Genomic DNA, 23,538 nt, shown 5'->3' with positions numbered 1-23,538 from the left:
TCCTACTGACCATCCTATTTATCCTCTTCGCTAGAATATTGGTACCTGATCGGTTCAGGTGGAGACCGTCCCCACGGTACAGATCCCCCCTGTTCCAAAACTGATGCCACTGCCCCATGAAGTGGAATCCCTCTTTCCCACACCAATCCCTTAGCCACGTGTTTACTTGCCTAATTTTCTTGTCCTTATGCCAATTGGCACGTGGCTCGGGCAGTAATCCGGAGATTATGACCCTTGAGGACCTGTGCTTCAATTTCCTGCCTAGTGCTTCGTAATGCCCAAACAGGTCCTCCACCCTAGTCTTGCCTATGTTGTTGGTACCCACGTGGACCACAACAACTGGATCCTCCCCCTCCCGCTCCAATATCCTTTCATGCCGGTCGGAGATGTCTCGCACCCTGGCATCGGGCAGGCAACACACCATGCGAGACTCCCGATCCGGCTTGCAATGGATACTATCTGTCCCCCTAATTATAGAATCCCCTATAACCACTACTTGTCTATTAGCTCCCCCCTCTTGAATGGCCTTCTGGACCATGGTGCCTTGGTCAGTTGGCTCATCCTGTCCAGAGCCTTTTTCCTCATCCGAACAGGGAGCAAGAATCTCGTAGCTGTTGGACAAGGTCAAGGGCTGAGGCTCCTCCACTCCTGAACTCCGGTTCCCCCTACCTGCCTTACAGTCACACTCTGATGTCCCTGATCACTAACTGGATGTGAATTACTTAATCTCCCAGGTGTGACTGCCTCCTGAAACAAAGTGTCCAGGTAACTCTCCCCCTCCCGGATGCGCCGCAGTGTTTGAAGCTCAGATTCCAGATCATCAACTCTGATCCGGAGTTCTTCCAGCAACCAACACTTGCTGCAGATGTGGTCACTGCCATTCACAATGGGATCAGCCAGCTCCCACATCATACAGCTACAGCAAATCACCTGACCAGCCATCTCTGCTTAGTTAATTACTTTATTATTTTGTATAAATTTCAGTTAAAATACTTTCTGGTACCTCTCTGATATAGTCTTTTTCTAAAAAAAGAATTAATAGATAAACTATAAAAAGTAAATTTTTAACCAGTCGCCGTCACTTCCTCCACTGCTCCCGCTCTTTCTGTGAAAGAGAAAAACACCGCTGCCCGCTACCAGTAAGTAATTTTAATAAAAACTGCCTTACCTTATCTGCAGTCTTCCGAGTTCGTCCTATCTCCGCTGCTGCTCGCAATTAAAATGCTTGTCAAAGACTTCTGAGTTAAAGCCTCACTCTTCACTCCACAGGAACTTCCTTGGACCCTCTTTTTGGGGCAAGTCTGTGGACTTTTAATTTACGGTAGAGGAGGCCCTACTTTGTAGGACCTGGGGTCTAGAACACACCCACTCAAATAACAATCATTTACCTTCCCAACCGGCTTTGCGCTCCAACGTCGCTTCCGCCCAACACCCGCCGCTCTCTGCTGCAAAAAAAACCATGCAACCCCTTCTTGATATCTGACGCACCACTGAGTCTTATCACTTCTGCGCATTGAGTCTTTATGACTTCTGAGTACGTGACTTTTGCAACTGTCATGTCAATACATCTGTTTCTACCAGTCGACACACATCCCTTTTCGGTTAGTTATTTTTTGGTATACACCGTCATGATTCTGTCTTGCGATTTCTGCAGAAGCAAGATGCAGCTACTTGTAGCTGTTTGTGCAAGCATATCTGGCTTAACATACACCCCCCTCATGATTCAGCCTAATGATTTTTGCAGAAACAACAACATTTGCAAGCGCCTCTCACAATGCGTTGTCCTGTTAGTGAAATAAGTCGCTTTCTGTGACAATTATCAATGGTCGTGGTTGACCATAGGGTTTTTGCAACAATTGACATTGAGTGCATGGTCATTATTAGGTGAGATTTTAATTTCACATTCTCACTGAATTCAAATTTCACCAATTACATTACCACTATGCCACTGCCTTCCCAGACACAAAACATCAAGAAATTGTTTCCTTTTGCAATCTTGTTTTTTTATCTCACACAATGATGGTGGCTAGCTCGCCATGAAATATACCTCACAAATGCACAGAAACAGTCAAAATTACAAGCACCTTTAACTACAGATGGTGCTACCTTCGACTGTACAGTGCTGGCTGGATGCCTGCCTATGTTGCCTTTCTGTGACATTTTAAGTGCGATTTGAATGATTTACATAAGCTCCTCTAACAGGTCCTTTCATGGTGAGTGTTGCTCACGTTTCTAGGCCGCATGACAGAATGCAGCCAGTAATTCGATCCAACACAATTCATTGCTGAAGTTTTTTTTAACAAAAGGTCTGGCAAGGGTAGCACAGGTGACCTTGGGATGAAAAGTAAACATTGACACAGTAATAGTAGAGCGCTCAAAAGAATGCACTTCACAATGAGTCGCTCCCACTGTCTCGTTTAAAACTAACTCCTGTCACAAATTTTATCTATGATGTGCCTCAGTGTTGTCCCTTTCTTGATCAGCATTATAAATCAGTGAATATTAAATGCAACCTGAGCCCATTATTGATACCGGTAATACTAACTGAAAGAACACTGTTTTCTAAGCTGTTCGTGTTTACTTTAAAAATGATAAGTGCTGATGTTCCCTTTCTTTTAAATACATCCTGCCCTGTTCTACATTTTGCACCTGTTTCCTGCATCTTTCAAATTCCCTTCAGAACTAGGACCAGTTTTTGACGATTTGGAATGAGCTTTCTTTATAGTTTTCAACTGTAACGGTGCTGCTGCCTAATCCAAGTTGTAAATCTAATAACTGTATTCCATTTACCTAAAGTTGGGTGATGCCATAATTTCATTTTATTAATAGGCGTGCACTGGCTGTTTGTCATTAAAATCAGTGCAAATGTGGTTTTGTGTACATAGACAGGATTGGAAACAGAACTGTGCTTACATAGAGGAAAAGAAAGGGTCCAGAAAACACAGGTTTAACTTAATTTTAAATGATCAAGGGGAACTTGTGGACATAGTGTATTTAGATTTCCAAAAGATAAGACCTCATGCATTTGGGGGTGATATTTCACAGATAATCTTCAAACTTTTTGAGTCGGTAGTTAGGTCTCAGCTGGAGTATTGTGAATAATTCCGAACACCACACTTCAGAATAAATGCAAAAACCCAGGAAGAAGTTTGCAGTGATGAGGTGAGGATGGGAAGGTACAGACTATTCTGTTCTCAACACAGACAGTGATGAAATGATTAAATAGTGGTGTTCAAGTTGATGGAAAAGATAGAGAAAAACTATTCCCTCCGGCAGGTGAACACAGACTTACAGAAGACGTGAACAAAAGATGAGAATATTTCTAATTCAGCACTGTCAGGAATCTGAAACTCTGTATGCAAAAAAGATGGCGAAAGTCGATTCCAGAAATCTTTTTAAAAAGAAATTTGTACAGCAGTGACAAGCAGAATCGTTTTCTTCTCCAAATTGGATGAGACTTTTTGGCAAATGTAAGCGACTTTTAGCCATATTTTTCAAAGGAATAAAGAGACAAATTAAATAAATTTATTTTATTGCCCATCTACTATACAAACAAGACCAATTGACACCTCCCTTGGCAATGTTGAGGACCTCAAACACACAGTGCCAAGAAGTTGCATGCAGTATTGTGTTCAGAGATACAAGTTGCTGTGTGGGGAGGAGGCATCATGCTTTATGTTATTCCATTTACTTCAGAGTTCTATCAGCAGATTCAATCAAGTTTAAAATGTCATGTTCCTCCTGTTACGTGAAAAGTTTAATAAATACATTCACTAGATTTGTTTTGAGAGTTTAAAGCCTAATAGGGAGCATGATAAGGTCAAGGTCCAAGCTGGGTTGATGGTTAGGCTTCTGATGTTCTTATCTTAGCTGCTGATGGGAATTCATTGAACAGCTTTATAAAGGACATGTATAGATCTTAACAGCTATCAGTTGAGATGCGCTGCACTATTAGTTATAAATGCCTTCAAGCAGGTTAATGTGTTTTTGGATGCAGACATTTAAACGGATGCATTTATACATTGGTTAGCATGGTCATTTCAACCCCAAAGTGTACAGCGGAAGAAATTGATTGTCTGTCTAAACCCTGCAGTAATTCCTTTGGAACATAAATCCTTGTCCATTTTGCTAAAGTAGTACCACGATAATGAGCAAAAAATACTGAAAGATCTGTGGATGCTGCAAATCAGAAACAAAAACAGGAGTTACAGGACTGTGGAGAGAGTTCAGAATTAATGTTGTGTCCAGTGACCTTTTTACAGACCTATTCTGAAGTGGGGTCACTGGACCCGAAACATTAACTTTGAGTTCTCTGCACAATCCTGCCAGACCTGCTGAGTTTTTCCAGCAATTTCTGTTTTTGTGACTGTAATATAGAGAATGTGCTTGAAAGTCAGAGTATCCAATACTCTCTTAATAAATGAAGCCAGCACATGAAAAGTGTATCAGTGAGCCTTGAGGCAGTTTCAGCTTTAATCCTGACATGGTCCAGTGCAAACTGTGACTGCAGTTATTACATGTGTATCAAAAGAGCTCATTCTGCAGTATGTGTAGAGCCTGCTGCTGAATGCAGTGTTACAATGATGATATATTTTTCGGTGCATCCCCCATTGTATGCCTACATCTAGAAATGCAATAAAGTAATAGTTGACCAAGTTTAAACTGTTCCTTCAATCGTCTGCAAATTCAGAGACTCAGCCTGAAAGTAAGTCATTCACCAAAAATGCATGCAGCTGATGACCCTAATGTTGTCCAGAGGTGACCTTTTGATGGGTTGGGTGGGGGTGGTGAGTTATTTTCAAAGAGCTGCAATATGAACTAAGGTTTCAGCTTCACATGTTGGGTCAGGTCATGGTCAGGAGGTTTTGCAGTCTCTGAAAGTGGCTTGGACCAACAAGTACAGAGGCTATGCTTGTGACAGGAGGTCAGTGACTGCCTGAACAGAACTTTGTGATGTGAAAATCTGAATAGCTGCAAGTCAGTGTATCACTGTATTTAAGTAACCAAATTTCAGCGTGGTGCAATGTTCTGCAAGTTTTTTTTTTAATTCTGTTGTGCCAGAAACAGCAACTCTGTGGTTGTGAGATAAAAGCAACACTCGAGGCACTTTCAAGTTTCAATAAGGCTTACCAGTAATGCAAAATAGTCTGCCCCATATGTCTAGTTCCTTGTTTCACTTCAAGAAACATCCGCTTATTGAAAAGTGCTTGTGCGACGTCAAGTCAATTGTGTCAACAGGAACCTTAGACAGTGACCTGTATTTCAGCTCTCCACTGCCCCCAAGTGTACACACACGGAAAACAAGTGGCAGAGAGCTCCGTTCCCAAACGACAGGGGTGGGTTAAACAAAATACAAGCAATTCTCAGCACATTACTAATAGAAAAGTCTCAAGCCTTCAATTAGTAGTTATTTTTGAATATAAATTACCCAATTATCATGGTAATTTTCTTCAAAAGTGTTGATGACGACTATAATTGAGAGTTGAAAATATCCTTTGTGCCAAAATATGTAAACCTAGAAATTAGCATCTGTGATATAGCAGGCGCACAATTCACAGGTATGTGTGATATTCTTCTGCCTTCTATTTAAGGCAGGGAGAAACATTTTAAATAGCGCTCCAATTCCACTAAGCAGCATGTTCCCCAGGGAAGATTGGCACTTCCTAAGTATCAGAGATGGGTGGATATACCGAATACTTTGGTTAAAAGTTAAGAAAAATCCTGAGCCCTCAACTGTTGATGCATTGAGCAGTCTAATATATTTCACGGTTCGTTTTTTTTCTCTGACACACAAAACCTATCAGTTTATTAAGAATCTCCAAATGAAACAAGTGAGAAAATCACAGACCTCTTGTTTGCCTGACACTCTCACCAGACGGGGCTTAAGTTTACAAACTACAGCCCTGGGATCCGACGGCTCCCCTCCTGGGCTCCCAGGGTCAGGAGGTCGCTACATTTCTGTCTTTCTGTCATCGGATTTCTGTGTTTGTTGACTTATCCGCACAGTATACCAATGAAAACAATGTTTGCCATGGCAGCATTGTTATCTTTTGGGTAGCTAACGTTGTCCTTTGGAAGTTAGGCCAGGGCACAATCAGGAATACGTCAACACTTCCAGGGGATTCCCACCCAAAAATGTTTGAAAGGCAAGTTGTTTGGGAATGTGGTGTCCCAGATCTTTTTACATTCGATCAGGGGATTTGGAGCAGTGACTGCCCGTTCTTAATTACCTTTGGAAAGCTACCTTCTTGACCTGCTGCAGTCCATTTGGTGTCAGTAGACACGAAATGGTGATGTGTTTCCAAGTCAGGATGGTGAGTGATTTACAGGGAAACTTGCAGGTGGTAGTGGTGTTCCCATGTATCTGCCACCCTTGTCCTTCTAGATGGAAGTGGTCATGGGTTGTATTGGCAAAGGATCCTGGGAGAATTTCTATTGTTTCTTACTCCAGAGACATTTGGTGTCATTAGGCAATATCCAAGACTTGGGGACTACTGATTATCTTTGTTTTGTCAGCCAAAACACAAAGATACCACAAAGATTCCCACAGCTTCCCCAACAAGGACTACCTGGCCCATGAACACACTTTTTCACACTGTAATCTCTGGCCAACTGAGAAGAATCCAAGCTGCAGTAGCAAATCTAGTTCTCGAAGAGATTCCTTTCTAATTGTTCTATCATGTCCGAAAGAGATGGTACTTAATAGGTTTCCAAATAGGAATGTCACTGAAATATATATTGACTAGTAATATATGAAGTTACATGTAAAATACTTAAAAACGTCTAACTTCCAAATTGATTTTTATATAGGTCAACCTTAATATTATATTAACAGTGCATTAAAATAATCTATCACATTTAAGGAAAAATCTATTAAAATGCAGACGATCCCAAAGATTCTCCTACACTTTTTAGTAGCTTGAAGTGGGAGGTGAATAAACACTAAATTGTTTTTCAGTTGACAGCTTCTGATGGAAATTTATTTAATGCCTTTTAAGTTAAATACATCTCTAATATTACATATGGTTCCAGAAATTTCTGGTAATTTTTACCAGCAGCTTTCTGGAGGAGTAATATTTCATTGAGTGAAATAAATTAATCATCTTGAGATTATGGAGACAGTCTGACTGGTAAGCAGTTTAAGGAAAGACAGGCAGCTGGTTACAAATTACTCCTTCCACACAGCAGGAATTGAGAGAGTTCTTTCTTTCTTCATTCATTTAACGGACATGGGTGTTGTTGGTTGGTCAACATCTATTACCCATTCCAAACTTGGGCAACTGTCTGTGTAGGCTTTGCATGTTCTCCCCACATCTGTATGGGTTTCCTCTGGTTTCCTGCCATAGACCTTGAGAAGGTGGGCTGAGCTGCCCTCTTGACCCACTTGCAGTATGCTATAGGTAGACCCAGGGTACTGTGAGAGAGAATTCCAGTGACAGTGAAGGAATGATGATACAGTTGCCAGTCAAGATACTGTGTGACTGGGTATAGGTCTTAATATTAATGTGGTAAACTTATTGTTGATGTCCTTGCCAAAATATCACCCACTCTAGACGGTGTGGCATTGTTCTATCTCCTGCACGAGCTCAGTGACTCATTGAGTCCCTACCGTGCAGAAAGAGGCCGTTTGGCCCTTTGAGTCCAGACCAACTGTCCAAACAGCATCCCACCCAGACAACCAAAGCTATTCCCATATTTAGCATGGCCAATCCCTCTAGCCTGTATGTCATTGGACACTACAGACAATTCAGCATGGCCCATCCACCCAACTTACACATCTTTAGATTGTGGGAGGAAACCTGAGGAAACCCACGGAGATACGAGAATATGCAAACTCTACACAGACAGATGCCAATGGCTGGAATGGAAACCTGCTCCCTGGTCCTGTGAGGCAGTAGTGCAAACCACTGAACCACCCACTGCCAACTGCCTTTAAGTTTATTTGCAGTTTACTGGGAAGATCATTTGCTTTGATAGCTAATATGTAGTGGGCCATGATGTTAAGTTATTAATAACTGTTTTTGAGGGATAATGGTGAGTGGGATCATACTGTTAAAAAACTGGATTGTGACTATTCTAGCTCCAATCATCACTGAGTGCTGCTCTCCCCAACATCATGACTGTGATCAACATTTACCTTCCACCCCAGCCCTCCTTCACTGCATCCTCCCACCCAGCCCCTACCTCCTTTGCTGTTCAAGGTCACATTGTGTTGCACTGACACAAATCCAATGAGCCACATCAAGATGACCATGTCAAGCAGGCTAGCTGCCAGTTCTATTTCAATTAAATACAAGCCTCAAATTAGTCCAGTCCTTCCAGTCCATATCTATTCATTGGGCCTAATTGGCTAACAACTGTGAGAATGCCTTAGTAAGATTTGTGGCGCAACAGGAGGCCACAAATTGATAGAGTCAGTTCAGCAAGTCTTGATATTTTCATTGCTACCCTGGGGAGAGCCAATAGCCTAGTGTTATTATCACTGGACTGTTAATCCAGAGACCCAGGTAATGTTCTGGGGACCTGGGTTCCCAGTCAGATGGTGAAACTTGAATTCATTTTTTAAAACATCTGGAATTAATAGTCTAATGATGACCATGAATCCATTATCAGGAAAAAGCCATCTGATTCACTAATGTCCTTTACAGAAGGAAACTGCTACCCTTACCTGGTTTGACCTACATGTGACTCCAGACTCACAGCAATGTAGTTGATTCTTAGCTGCCCTCTGGACAATTAGGGATGGGAATAAATGCTGGCCTAGCCAGTGATGCCCTCATCCCATGAACGAATTGAAAAAAAAATTCTTCCCCTCAGTAATCTTACTTCTAACTCACAAAGGACGTAGCTGTAAATTTGCAAGTAACGCTGAATAGTGTATGACATTGCTACCCAGGCTGGCCAAAGGAATTCTCGTCACAGTCTTTACAGGGACCATTTTCCCGGTGGTCCCTTAGCAAATTGGTTTAGATTTATGAGTCTATGCTACAGGAAACTGTCAAGCCATCCTTTCACTGTACTATTGACAGCCCTGAGAGACTGCGAGGTGCTGCAATCACAGAAGGAGAGAAGGTCAAGGGAGATCTAATCAAAGTTTTGACAGGGTCTGAACATAAAAAGTGAAAGCATTTTTCCCACTGATCAGTAAATCAGCAATGCAGGGACATAAATCTGAATTACCACTAAAAGCTTTAAGAGAGAGGTTTGTATATTTTTTTTCTTGTTTCACACAACTGGTTATTAGAATCTGGAATGTATTAATGTCAGTGAAATTGGAAACTAGTCAGTCATCACCTCTTAAGAGGCAATTTGATAAACAGTTGAAGAAAAATAGTTATTCCCTGGCCTCATTACAGGATTTTTAAAATTATGGCAGAAGGATTTTGTTGATTATGCAATATGGATTCATAGAATAGTGTAGCACAGAGGGAAGACATTTGGCCAATTAAGTTTGTGCTAGCTCTGTCGAAGAGCAGACCGGTTAGTCCCATTGCCTTCAGAGCCCTTCAGTTTTTTTTTCTCCTTCCAATATTTATCATTTCCTTTTTAGGCTGGCATTTGAATTTATGTCCAACATCCAACACGCAACATATCCTAAACCCTAACCACTTGTTGCTTAGACAAGCTTTTTCTCATATTGCCTTCAGTTCCTTGGCTAATCACCTTACATCCCTGCCCTCTGGTTATCAACTTCTCCGTCACTGCAATCAGTTTCATTTTATTTACTCGATCTAAATGTTTCATGATTTTAGTGAATCTTACCAAGTCCCCTCTCTTGGCAACTTTTTGCCTGAAGGAGAATGACTTCAACTTCTCTCTTCGATCTATGTAACTGTAATCCCTTGTCCCTGGAATCATTCTAGTAAATCTCTTCTCCATTCTCTTCAAAACCTTTCACGAGCTTACTGAAGTATGGTGCCCAGATTTGGATGCAGTTTTCTATCTGGCTTCTGAGACTTTATAAAGCTCCAGTTAGGCCCCATTTAGAATACCGTGTCCAATTTTGGGCCCCACACCTCAGGAAGGACATACTGACACTGGACCGTGTCCAGTGGAGATTCACACAGATCCCTGGTAGGCCTAACATACGATGAACGGCTGAGGATGCTGGGATTGTATTCAGTAGTGTTTAGAAGGTTGAGGGGAGAACATATAGAAATTTACAAGATAATGCATGGCTTAGAAAGGGTGGATGCTGGGAAGTTGTTTCTGTTAGGCGGGGAGACTAGGACCCACTGTCCCCATGACTTGTCCGGACTTGTCCGACCTGCCTAGCTCCTTTTCCACCTATCCACTCCACCCTCTCCTCCCTGACCTATCACCTTCATCTCCTCCCCCACTCACCCATTGTACTCTATGCTACTCTCTCCCTACCCCCACCCTCCCCTAGCTTATCTCTTCACGCTTCAGGCTCATTGCCTTTATTCCTGATGAAGGGCTTTTGCCCGAAATGTTGATTCAAAGCTCCTTGGATGCTGCCTGAACTGCTGTGCTCCTCCAGCACCACTAATCCAGAATCTGGTTTCCAGCATCTGCAGTCATTGTTTTTACCCATGGGCACAGCCTTAGAATTAGAGGAGGTCAATTTATAGCAGAAATGAGACATTTCCTCAGCCAGAGAGTGGTAGGCCTGTGGAATTCATTGCCATGGAACGCAGTGGAGGCCGGGATGTTAAATGTCTTCATGGCAGGGATTGATAAATTCTTGATCTCACAAGGAATTAAGGGCTACAGGGAGAGTGCGGGTAAGTGGAGTTGAAATGCCCATCAACCATGATTAAATGGCGGAGTGGACTCAATAGGCTGAATGGCCTTACTCCCACTCCTATGTCTTATGGTCTTATGACCTTACGGAACTGGAGTTTTATCGTATAGCTTCTTGACTTTTGTGGCCTGGAATATGGTTGGAAAGCGGGGAGGAAGCAGCGGTGAGAGTCAGGGGCCGGGGTGATGCAGGGTGACTGTTTTGCGGTTGGAAAACTGAGAAGTGTGGTTTTGTTTTTAAACATTGCACTGTTTTTCACTGTCAGTTTCCTGCCTGCATGCTGATCAGTTGAGAGATTCTACATCTGTGACTATTTTGTCCTGGAAACCGGAAGATTAGTAGCTGGTCGGGTGGGAGTATGGGCGTGGGGCACTGGTGGCAGAGATGGTTGGAGGATGGTCATTGGGGTTGGGGGAGACCATGTTCCCATTGGACAGGGCAGGGGTCCAATCACGGCAGAGGTGGTAGTAAAGGGGCACCCCATTTGCAGGGAAGTTGTTGCCATGAGAGGTGAGGGGGAGGTGATTCAGGGATGACCACGGGGTCCTGGGTCAAGGGAAGCAGCTAGACCCTGGGTCTGAAGGAAACATTCCTTCTCCCATTCCACTTTCCTCACAAATGCATCCCCACCACCTCCTTTCATCTGCCAGGTTTCATGAGACATTTAAAATTGTGTAAACATCAATTGAAGTTAGAATGGTGGTTGAAAGAAAAGTGCATACTTACATTATATTATTTAAATGGCCAGTCCTCCTATTGTGAGCTGTTTGGTTCCCTCCTATCACCTCACCTCCAAAAAAATTGGAAGGAGTTGGGCTCACTTTCTGTTTCAGGTTTTCTGAATTTTAACTTTGCTTCTGAACCCAATGCAAGCCATGTTGGAAATTAAGATTTAACTATCTTCTCTATTAACAATGGCCAGGATTCCGTATCTTTTGTTAACTATTTGTTAAACTATTCTCCCATCACCAACGATTTGTTGAAAAACCATTCCAGTCTCTCTGTTCTTGCCCTCCCCAGCTATTTTCCTGGTTATTGTCTCTTGTCGTTCTTCCTGCCACCCACATTTTTGTTTAATCATTGAGTGCACAACACATGCAGGATGTTTTTAAAATGGCAGCCACACTATCCTGAATTGAATGTTGATTTTTAGGTTGCAACACAATGCAGCATTTGACTAAAATCGTGCCATTTACCATGAGCCTCCATCTGTTCATGACTGGGATTAACCTGCACTGTCTCTTCTGTCCAAGTCACAGAGGGAACAATTGGAAATAACTCACTGACATCACAGAGAGATGGTGGCTTGTGCCTGGAAATGTGGTGGAGTCTGGACCAATTGAGGCATTCAAGAGGGCATTGAATGGTTTTTGGGATAATAATAGTATACAAAGACATGGGGGGACAAAAACCCACAAGATTGGCACTAGGTAATAGAACTAGTGCAGGCATGATAGGCCAAAAGGCTTCTTGCTGCACCATTATCATTCTCTGATAAGAAGGACAAGGCAAGTTAAAACTTCTATGAGAAAAACAACATAGTGGCACTGAAAATCTATAACACTGAATTGGTGTTGCAGAGTATTTGTGGTTGCCATGGTTACACTTGACATTAAAGTCATGCAGCCTCCTCTGTGCGAGTAGGCAGAAATCTTGCACGTCTTGACTGAATTGTATTTATAAAATCAGGTCGATGACTGCTGGGATTCAAAGATGACTGTGTAATATTGAACATGAATGAAAAATCAACTAACTGAAGACCTCCTCACTGCTTGATCATATACATTGGTGTGTACTCACTGTCTTCAACTGCATGGTCTGTTTGTGTTGCAGCTGTCTTCTCTCCCTTTGATGAGGTGCCTGGATTCAACTGCAAGTTTGGGAGTATAGCCCTGAAGAGTTTCTGTGATTGGCACCTTGATAAATCTGCAGACTTTCTATGGAAAGTACATACAGGGAAAGGAGAATCCTCTAATACAGGACCAGCAGGGAATTATACAATGGGTAAGACTTGTGAGGTGATGCTCTGAGCTTCATGTTCCATTCAACATCAATTTATTTCACTACTGGAAAACTGTCTTCAGATAATCTTCAGCACTGTCTCAGTTCATCTGCTGCTGAAACTCTTATCCATGTCCTTGACACCACTGATGTGATCATTCTAATGCTCCCCTAGCTGGCTTCTCACTTTCCATCCTGAATAAACTTGAATTCTTCCAAAGTTCTCCTGTGCATGTCCTCACTTGCAGTCAGTTCCATTCAGCCATTACCTAGTGCTTTTTGTTCACTGGGGGATGTGAACTTTGCGAGCAAAGTCAGTATTTGTTGTTCCATTCCTGACCTCCTGAAGATAATGGTGAGCTACCTTCCTGAAAAGCCGCAGTCCATGTGATGCAGTTCATCTACATTGGCTCCCAATCCAGCATAAACTCAACTGCAAAATTAGCATCCTTATTTACCGATTCCTGTCCCGATCTCTATCATCTCCTCTAACCCTATAACTTTACCAAATATTGGTTTTCTTTCAAATCTGGCCTCTTGCTTTGTCTGGACTTTCATTGGCACACCATTACAGTGAATCTTCAGCACTCTAGACTCTTTGAATCCCACAGTAAATCACTTCATGTCTCCACTTCACCTCTCTCATTTAAGAAACTCCTTAAATTTCACCTTGTCGACCAGGCATTTGGTTCCAATATCATCATAAGTGACTCTGTATCAAATTTTATTTGGTAACATTCTTGTGAAATGCCTTATTCAAGATGCTATTTGAATGCATATTGCTGCCCGTTGCTTAGACAAAGGAGATGATAGAGTGTGAACTGATGTTTGGAAACTCTATGAGATACCTTAACTAAAAACTGAAAGCACTGGAAAAACACAGCAGTCATGGAAGCAAGTGTGAAGCATCTTCTTCAGAACCTGAAGAAGAGTTAAGCTGGATTCGAACCATTAGCTCTGTTTTGCTCCCTACAGAGGTTATCGGACCTGCTGACTTTCTCCAACACTTCCTTGTTTTCCATTGGATTTCCAGCAGCCACAGTACTTAGCTTTTGTTTGTGATTAGATATTTATGATACTCTTGATCAATCAGAACTGATACTTACCTGAGACACAATATGCTTTATTTTAAAATGGGAACATTCACATTCAAAAGATCCAAATTGGGATGACTGCTGATTTCCAACTGGCTGTTTGCTGCAAGGTGAAGATTCTTTTAATTTTGAAAAACATTCAGCATTGGACTGCAAAATAGCTATTTCAGTGTTTCAACTGGGTAAATGAAGCTGTCAGGTTTAATCTACACTCCACGCTGAGTTAGCTATCTTACTTGGGAAAGTGATTGGAACACACAATGTCGCTGGTTCATGAGTGAAATTGCTCATTATCAACCAGCAGTGTCCCTGGAAGGCTTGTAGAGCCTGGATGAAGTTTAACTAGGATACAGACCAACACCATGCAAGTTATCTCAACAGGATTAGCAGTGATAGTTCTAGAAATAGTTACAGATTGAGATGATTGTGATGCAGGTTTCCAATCCACTGGCTCCCAATCCAGCATAACTCAATTGCAAAATTCGCATCCTTATTTACCAATCCCACTCCCTATCTCTGTCATCTCCTCCAAATATTTACCTCCAAACTTTGCCAAATATTGGTGTTCTGTCAAATCTGGCTTCTTGCATTGTCTGAACTTTCATCAGCACACCATTGATAGTTGTGAAATTGTTCACTACCAACTAGCAGTGTCCATGGAAGGTTTGTAGAGCTTAGGTGAGATTTAACTAGGAATCACGCCAACACCATGCAAGTTATCTCTTCAGGAGTAGCAGCGATAGTTCTAGAAATAGTTACAGATTGAGATGATCAAATGCTTCACATTCGATCTGTACAGCTGAGCTGGAGAAGGAGGAAATGTTCTCTGTGACAAGTTTTGAGCAGTGAACAATTGGAAATCAATAATCGTGAAGAGTCATGGAGATTTAAAGATCAGGGAGCAGATGGAACATCTGATCAAGATGTTGAATTGTAGCTAGTGGGAGAAATTATGCCCACAACTGGAAGCAATGGAATTGACTTTCTCCTGTTCTGTATTGGTGCATTGCAACTGAAAGACGTTTGAAGGATTTAACATTTTCTTGTCCTTGCAGGGAAAGACCATTTTATTTATACTGAAATAATTGGACAAAAAGAAGGACAAGTTGCCCGACTCTGGAGCCCTCAACTGTTGCCCATCCATTCGGGACGTTGTCTGGTCTTTTGGTACCAAATCCATGGCACACATAGCAGCAGTTTAAATGTGATTCAGAGAAAACCATCCATTGATATAAACCCTGAGGTTCTTTGGACCATCAGAGGATCGCAGGGCAACCATTGGCAAGAAGGTCGGGTGCTCCTTCCTCGATCACTAGACAACTCTCAGGTAACTCCAAGAGTTTGTTACAATATGACACAGTTACTGAAACTGTTTATGGAAGTTAACTGTTTTCAACACGCCAAAGCAGCACCCAGTTCAGTCATGTGCCTACCCAGAGTTCAAATCTCTTAAGTCACAAGGACAAAATTAGAGATGTTGTCACTGGTGTTGTGACAATGCTATGGCTTTAAGAGGTTATCTTGTTCGTTTTTTTTTGAAGAGAGGTTGTAAGACAGAGATTGCGAGCAGTCTACCAGAATCACTGGAATAAATAGTTTGTGTGTCTTTTTTAAAAAAAGTTGCAACAATAAAAGCAGCCTGGATGGGCGTTGCCAGCTCTCACAGGCCAGGATTTCTAGTTTTATTTAACTTAAAGCATTTGCTGTTGTAAGCTTGAAGAAGTGAAAGCTAATTTTCCCCCTCTCCATTGTAGTCAAAAGGGTTCTCAGGGGTTCTCTTCCTAGGCTGCTAGATTGCATGTGAGACAAAATCTGTTTTTCTGATTTTGCCTTTTTGCCTATGGGATGTTACTATATTGGAGCACTTAACTAGTATTAGTTACTGCTTCTATCATTCTGTTGAGTTTTCCAGTAAAGTTATTCTGAATTCTTCTTTCTTTAGTTGTATTTTAACGACAATGTTTAACTGAATTGTATTTTGACCATTGCATTGCCACTGGAACATGGCACTTAATATTTGCCTTCGAAATAAGAAAAAGTTAGGGTTGGGGCTACCTTCTTCAAACATTTTGAAGGGGTCTGGTCTGGTCCATAACAGTATAAAGAGGATTGTGAGAAAGGATGGTCCACATCAAATATTGAAGCATAGATATCAGAGCTCATTTTATCAAAATGTGATTTTCAAGTGGGAATTAGTGAAGGTGGTTGTTTGATCAGAGCACTGGAGAGGTGGGACAAATTCCAAAGTCAGTATGATGTTGATAACTTTCCTAACAGAAAAAACAAGTGAACTAAAAAATGAAGCACAGCAGGTCAGGCAGCATCCGAGGAGCAGGAAAATCAACTTTTCATCAGGAATGAAGGGCTTTTGCCCAAAACGTCGATTTTCCTGCTCCTCGGATGCTGCCTGACCTGCTGTGCTTTTCCAGCACCACTCTAATCTGAACTCTGATCTCCAGCATCTGCAGTCCTCATTTTTGCCTAACTACAAAATGAAGCATGGGCAAAAATATGTAGAGAAATAGGAGATTTCCAACAAAATGGTTCCAGGTGTCAGGCTGTTAGAAAACCACCAGTAAGATTTGAATAATGTAGCGTGGAATATGAAATTGCTGTCCAGATGTTATTGACCTGATCACCTTCAGGAATCTGGATGAAATTTCACTGGAGTTTTCCATAATTATGTACATTAGTTTGACTCTGACCTTCTGACTTTTGAAAGAATAATCGATTTATGATGAGATGGCTATGATATATGCTTTGCTCAGGTGGCTAGAAGCTTGTTTTTTTTCAAAGGTGGGCCTGGAAGTAATGGTTGGAAGAGGAATCCAGGGAGGTGTGGCAGTGCATGATGTGGAGATAGCGAGCAGCCGGAATGCGATTGATTGCATGGGTAAGTTTTGTGCAACATGTGCCTTTCTGATTGGTACATAGACCAGAGACTGAAGGTAAAAACCCTGCCAGGCCATGCACTACTGACAGAGCCTTGTACTTATTGGGCAACTTTGACCAATCATGGGTGCCTAGCCTTCAATTTTCCACTCACTAATTACAGTAAAAAAAATAAATTGGTGCACAGTGACTCTGGGATTTTCCAAAAAGCTGCCTACTGCACGAGAGGGTCCGAGTCAGAGCACATTCTCAGAATATCCAGCCTTTCTAAAGTGTAACCTTGCACACTGTCTTATTTGTCAACAATCGTCTTCAGTGTGGTTCATAGGTAGCAGGAAGAGTAATTCCACTTTTGTCTTTTTATTCCTGATTAGTCTAAAGCCTGTCATGTAAAAAAATAAAGTCGCCAGTCCTCCAGGAACTTAGGGCTGCTCTTTCATTAGGCAGCAATGACTGGTGGCAGTTTAACCAGAGGATCACCCCCTCAGGCGAAGAGGGGAGGTTGAGAAGGAGAATTCTACATAGTAACCATTTAATGCGCCCACCATAGTTCAAGAATGACATTTGCTATCTGAAACATTGATAAAACCAAAATTTCATGCTTGGCTTAATAGGGAAAAAAAATTCCACTGGACCCTGGAAGCTTTGTGTGCCTTGTTCAGGTACAACAGACTCCCAACAAAAACATGATGTTGTTGATTAACTTCTCCATGATATTTGGCTGAGATCAGAAAGGATTAAAGAGATTGAGTGTAGTTTGGAACTTTGCAATTCTCAGCTATTAGGTGCAAGAATGCAAGTCTGGGGAACAGTAAACCTGACTTGAATAATTTAAATATGAGGCTAGATGAGTGTTGAGAAGTTTTGAATGCTAACCTTTGTAGATCTGGGAATATTTATGCAGGAGATTAAACTGATGGAGTAGACTCCATGAGAAGATAGACTCTATTTAGACTGCATTAAAAAAAAATCTACATATGTACCCTCCACTGGCTCAGAATTAGCTGCTAAATCAGCAATCTGCATTAATGGGTAAGATCTAATTTAAGATGGGATTTAATTAGAGATATTAACAAGGTGGCTCTGCAGAGAAGAAATCTAAAGTGTGAAACTTGCAGAAAACATTGCTGATGCTGATGGTATTTTTTAACTTTCTATAGCTCCCAGGGATGTCGTTCCAGGTTCGGATGGTTCTGCAGCAATCTTTCCCACTAGTAAGTCCCTTTATCAGTGAGTGTAGCAAATGAAACGGAACTTTAACGTGTTTATTACCCAAAGCCACAGGCATTGCAAGATGAAGATCTGCGCTGGTGCTTAAAAAAGGGATTTTAAATGTTCCTGAACACATGGCCAGTTACATTTTCTTTAGCTTGTCAACCTCAACATTAGTTATAGGAAATTAATCCTGAAAAACATCCAACAACATATCTTAGACCTTTAGGCACGTTAGCCAATTGGATAGGGAAATATCACAACTGGCCATAAAGAATCAATTGTGCTGGGAAAGTGAAAGGAAAATCTTTATGCTTCATGTTAAGTGTGTACAAGTGCTGTCTCCACTTAATGATCCCACAAAGGATCATAGGAATAGGAGCAGACCCTTCAGTCCCTCAAGCCTGTTCTGCCAATTGATTCAACAGTAAGAAATCTGTAGCACAATTCCATTTAAATCCAGATTTGTTTAAAGGCAGCTCACTAGTTACTCTTAAAATGTTGAAATTTTGAGAAAAATGATATGAACAATGTTTGAAGTTAAGATTGGAATTAAAATGTTTTAAAACAAAACAAACCATTCTTTGGAGAGTATTTGGATGCCACGGTTGGATATCATTCTGACACTTCTGGGATCTTTGGGAGGATTTGATTTGATCGCTATGTATAATGAACATTATAAACAAAGATGAGCAGATTTCCTCGAGTTTGTATTTGAAGTTGCTTTCCCTTTAAACATTGTTGAAGATGATCGGAAAAGATAGAGTTTCCATGGTTATTGAGGAGTTGAAATGGACTCAGTTGGGGTTTAATAGCCTTGTCCGGTTCCTAAGCTTACAGTGTGACTATGTTCAGTGACTGGGCAAAATCAGTTTCAAATCCAGCCCAGAATGATCTATTAAACATTGATTGTGATTGGTTTCTGGAATTCAGTCTGTGCTGGCTGTGGAACCAGACAGGAAACGATCTTCGAATGCCCCAACTTAGAGGGGGTGGGCTTTCTCTGAATAATCAGCTTTAATATGTATCTCACGCAAAACATGAGGTTGGTGTGGGAAATGAAAACAACTTCAATGATACAATATTGGGTGTCCCATTTGTGAACTGGTATTTAAAGCACATTTCTGGAGCAGAGGGAATGTTACATTGAACCTGTGCCACAGATGGCCCAGAAGGGTTTGACCTTGACATGAAGTACTTGACAGGAGTTGTGGTCCATGTTGTAACAGTGTCATCCTTTCTCTTTATCACCACAAAAAAAAACATAACAAATAGGGAAGCACTTTCCTGCAGAAATGTTGTATTTTGCCATGCTCTAAAAATATAACCATGTAATTTACTATCACTAGCTGAGACCCACAAAACATTAGAGTGAAATTTGTATATGTAGCCCATCTATCATCTCATTCACCACCCCCATGCAAACCCTCCCTCCCATTACCATTCCCATCCTATACCATTCTCCTGTTTTGTATCTGTCATGTAGTTTTGATCTTTTTGTGTGCAGTTTTGGCCTCCTTGTTCAAGAAAAGATATATTTGTCATATAGGGAGTTCAGCAAAGGTTCACCACTTGCATTACCAGAGTGACAGCTTTGTTGTATGAGAACAGATATAGTTAATGTGCCCTCTATTCACTAGAGTTCAAAAGATTGAGAGAGACCACATTGATTCACCGACAATTCTGACAGGGGTGAATTCAGGGATGATACTTCCCTTAGCTAGGGTGCTGTGTCTAGAACAAAGGGTCACAGTATCAGGTTTTAGGGTAGACCATTTCGGACTGAAATAAGATGACCCTGTAGAATTCTCTACCTACATAAGGCTGTGGAGGCCAAGTCACTGAATATATTCAAGAAAGTAATAGGTAGATTTCTCGACACTAATGGCATCAAGGAATATGAAGAAACAGCAGGAGTAGAAGTAGAATTAGGTTTACTGTCAAATTTACTCACATGAGCGCAGTGAGTAGTTTACAAAGTCACCACTTATGACGCCATCTTAGGTACAAAGATGCAGGATCTTAGGATTAAATTAGAAGCTCAGTATGATAGTCCTTGAAGCAGACTGTGCAGAGATAGAGGATCAAATAATATCATATTGAATGGTAGTACTGGACCTATGGGCTGAATGGCCTACAGTTTCTATGAATAACACAAAAGACTAGTTTTTCCCCATGTTTATTCATGTTTTTTTTAATTTCAGCTGTGAACCCTGAAGATCCCACTGACAAAACCTTTTTTGAGAATTCTGGAAATGTACTGAAGACTCTTGACCCTATCCTTATTACGATCATAGCTATGAGTGCATTGGGTGTCATTCTGGGGGCTATCTGCGGGGTTGTCCTATACTGTGCCTGTTGGCACAGTGCACTGGCTGAAAGGAATCTATCTGCTCTCGAGAGCTACAATTTCGAACTGGTGGATGGAGTGAAACTGAAAAAGGACAAACTGAACTCACAGAACTCATACTCTGAGGCGTGAGAAAAAAGCAGTCGAGGGGTTTAAAGTGGCTGTGGAAGAATGTCTGAAACTGTGGAATTCTTTGAGTTTTTTTTGTATAATTGTTTGTCTTAGGAAAGACAAGAAGAGCTCTGGATAATGCTGGTCTGTGACTGAGCCAAGCTTTTCTCAGGAGCAACTGATGAAGCAATCAAACGGGATGCTATGTATAAAAAATGAATTATGTACAGTTGGCTTTTTAATTTTTAAATTAAAGTTTTAAATAAACAAATGCTGGTGTTGAGACCAAGTAAGATCATTTTACAAGTATTTATCGTTTTCTGTAAAGAGTTATAAATTTGTATCATTCTATTTGTATAATGACTTAGCTTCATAAAATATGTTTCCAAAGGGCTTTAAAAACCTATGTTTTTGTATATTAGTCCAGATTTTATACTTTGAGTATACAGTATATTGATTTTCCCCACCTTCTTCCTATTTTGAGAAAAATTAGCATTTAGCCTCGTTGAACACTGAGGGTGCTGTGACCTTTATAACAAGAGTAAATGATATGATTTGGTAACATGCTACACAGGGCAACTGTCTGTACGCTGATAACATTGTGATTGGCTTCAGGCCAGTGGCCTGGATTTACAATTGCTTGCACTGAAATATGCGCTACAAGGTTGATTTCTTTTTCCCTTCTCTGTTAGGAGAGTGTGCTAAAAGGACAGTGTTAGAGACAGATTTGATTCTACATTATTTCTGTTTATGCAATATTAGTTTAAACAAAAAAAAGAAAAAAAAGTTTTGTTATTGAAAAATTATTAAAGATATCTATAATTATATGGTTGACGTTTCTTGTATGGTATTGTTTCATGTTTTGTATCGCTGTGAAAATTTCTCTTCTGGATTGTTTTTCCTATAAAAAAATTTATTGGCATTATTGCTTGAGTAAATTGTTGCTTTGAAACTGAAGAGAAAAAAATAGCCTTAACTCAAAATGTTTGTATTCTTGACACACAGGAAGCCTAGACAATTCACACTGTTGTGTTGTATCTTGTACTCAAATCTATGACTACTGCCTTCCAAAGATTCAATTAAATTTAATCTTTTCCTACAGTACTCTATTTGTGGTTTGTTGTAGTGGGACCTCAGAGTCCAGTCTATTCATGAGCTGCAGTGTCCCATAATTTCCATGAATGGACCATTAACACCGTGCTAATCACCACACTAGCAATTCCTGGCATTAACAGGGTCAGAGTTCGTGTAATGTAACAGTAACACTAAGTCACACTAAAACAGATGAGCAGTGGGAGATGTCGCTGTATTAATTGTCAATAAACAATGAGACAGTTAATAGTGCCACAAATCAGTACTTAAATATGTTAAATTTCTAAAACATCGTTGGATGCTAAAAGAATCGGGAACAAACAGTATCTTTTTAAACAAGTTATTCTGGAACACTGCAGATTCAAATGACGAATTTGTCACTTTGTCTTGTGTGATTGCAAATGGCATTCTTGCAATTTGAATTTATACTGAGATTCCTGCTGTATTGCTGAAGAAGGTTTTTAACATTATATGTCACTGTGTACTGTTAACTTACCTTAATGGGAGAAAGGCATGATCCAAAGTGAGATATATGGGGGAAATAAAAAAATGATATGGAGAAAATAATGTATTATTTTTGACTGAAAGCAGTATTCAAATAGCATTCTGTAGGATTTGTAAAACTGTTTAGGAATCCATGTGGTACATGATAAGACTTGCTGCCCAATATATGTGGCCCACCTTTGATGACTTACCTGACTAATGAATGTTGAGAGCCGGGTTCAATACTGTTTCCTCTCTGTCTCTCCCTGTCTTGCAGTTCAGTAAGTGAAATCAAAGACATAACGATTAGGAGACAGCTAACTCAGTCTCCATGACATGGTCAAAAGGGTCCCAGTGGGAAAGTGCTTGGTCACCACTTTAATTGCCTAGAATTGTGTAACTAAAACTTAGTACATGGAGAATCATTGAAACAGGCTTCCGTCACACAGCTTTAAGGCTCAAAAGTAGCCCTTGTAAAAGCCCTGCCTGAAATATTTGTGATGAACAGAAAGGTAGCAAGGAGCATTGAGTTATTGAGAAATTCCACCATGTGAGTGGACAGGAAATGGCTCCAAGAGTTTCCATTGATATTCCAGAAATTGAACATCATTTATGTTTTATCTGGAACAACAACCTCAAAACAATTGGACATAAAGTTTTCAAATGGAAGGCACTTAATGTCACCTGGAATGTAAGATAAATACTTCTAGTGAGTTGAATTGAAAATGTAAAACAATTAGCCTTCAAATAGTAATAGACATTCCAACAATGACGTTTGAAGTAATATTCCATAATGTAAAAAAAGCAACAATAAAAATGCTGTCTCTTCACCATAAGCCTTTCCTGCTCGAGATTGGGCAATAATGTCTGGAGGTCTTAATGAAAATAATAGAGACCCCTGTGAAAGTTTAGATTTAAGACAGTGAAACCACCTTAAAGAGAAATTGAAAGTCCTCTCTTTCTTTGTAATTTTCATATTTGTTTGTATTTTATCAAAGGAAGATCTGTGATATGTATATATTTCTATGCTGTGTATTAAACAGAAGGGTTTTCACAACAGCTTTCTTGCTTTTTATTTCTTTTATTTCTATGTCAGTCCTGCAAATCTCAAACAATTGGCAAGTAAATTAAACTAAGGACCTTTTCTGGACTGTTTAGAGATTAATCCCAGCTGATAAATGTCTCAATAGCTAGATTGTCAAGCAAAAGAGAGAAAAAGTTATTCGCTGATGGAATAATGCCCCACATTATCCTGTATTCGAGTGAAATAGTTTGATGTGTTTCGGTATCTTCTTCCCAATGGTGATGATGACCATGAGAAGGAGCAGCTGACAGTGAATTTGCTGCAGGTTGGATTTATGCGAGAAGAATTGGATAACAGTTTTGCCAGAAAAAATGTTCCATCAATCATTACCTTGTTCTCAGTGAATGGTGTGTTAATCTGAACCATTGATCACAAGGCAGTGGAGAGGGTGGCTCCATGAAAATCCAGGCACTATTCTAAGTTCTAATTCTAGGATTTTAAACTCACAAGCTTG

The 23,538-nt window shown here is 40.6% G+C and overlaps 1 protein-coding gene across 4 annotated transcripts in view; it reads left to right on the top strand.

The window, feature by feature from the left end:
• nrp1a (neuropilin 1a) overlaps nt 1-23,059 on the top strand; it is a 184,108-nt gene extending 161,049 nt beyond the window's left edge. For 3 of the 4 annotated variants that reach the window (XM_043690621.1, XM_043690620.1, XM_043690623.1), the window contains exons 13-17: nt 12,599-12,769; nt 14,916-15,187; nt 16,657-16,753; nt 17,913-17,966; nt 20,169-23,059. In XM_043690621.1, coding sequence (XP_043546556.1) covers nt 12,599-12,769; nt 14,916-15,187; nt 16,657-16,753; nt 17,913-17,966; nt 20,169-20,446 — 872 coding nt within the window. In that variant the 3' untranslated portion in view covers nt 20,447-23,059. The remainder of the gene's footprint in view (nt 1-12,598; nt 12,770-14,915; nt 15,188-16,656; nt 16,754-17,912; nt 17,967-20,168) is intronic. The other variant, XM_043690622.1, reaches the window with a different exon arrangement.
• The last annotated feature ends 479 nt before the right edge of the window (nt 23,060-23,538 follow it).

Source organism: Chiloscyllium plagiosum, chromosome 5 (genome assembly GCF_004010195.1).
Source record: "Chiloscyllium plagiosum isolate BGI_BamShark_2017 chromosome 5, ASM401019v2, whole genome shotgun sequence".
NCBI classification, from domain to species: domain Eukaryota; kingdom Metazoa; phylum Chordata; class Chondrichthyes; order Orectolobiformes; family Hemiscylliidae; genus Chiloscyllium; species Chiloscyllium plagiosum.
Note: the sequence above shows the minus strand (reverse complement) of the source record. Positions and strands in the feature narration are given on the sequence as shown.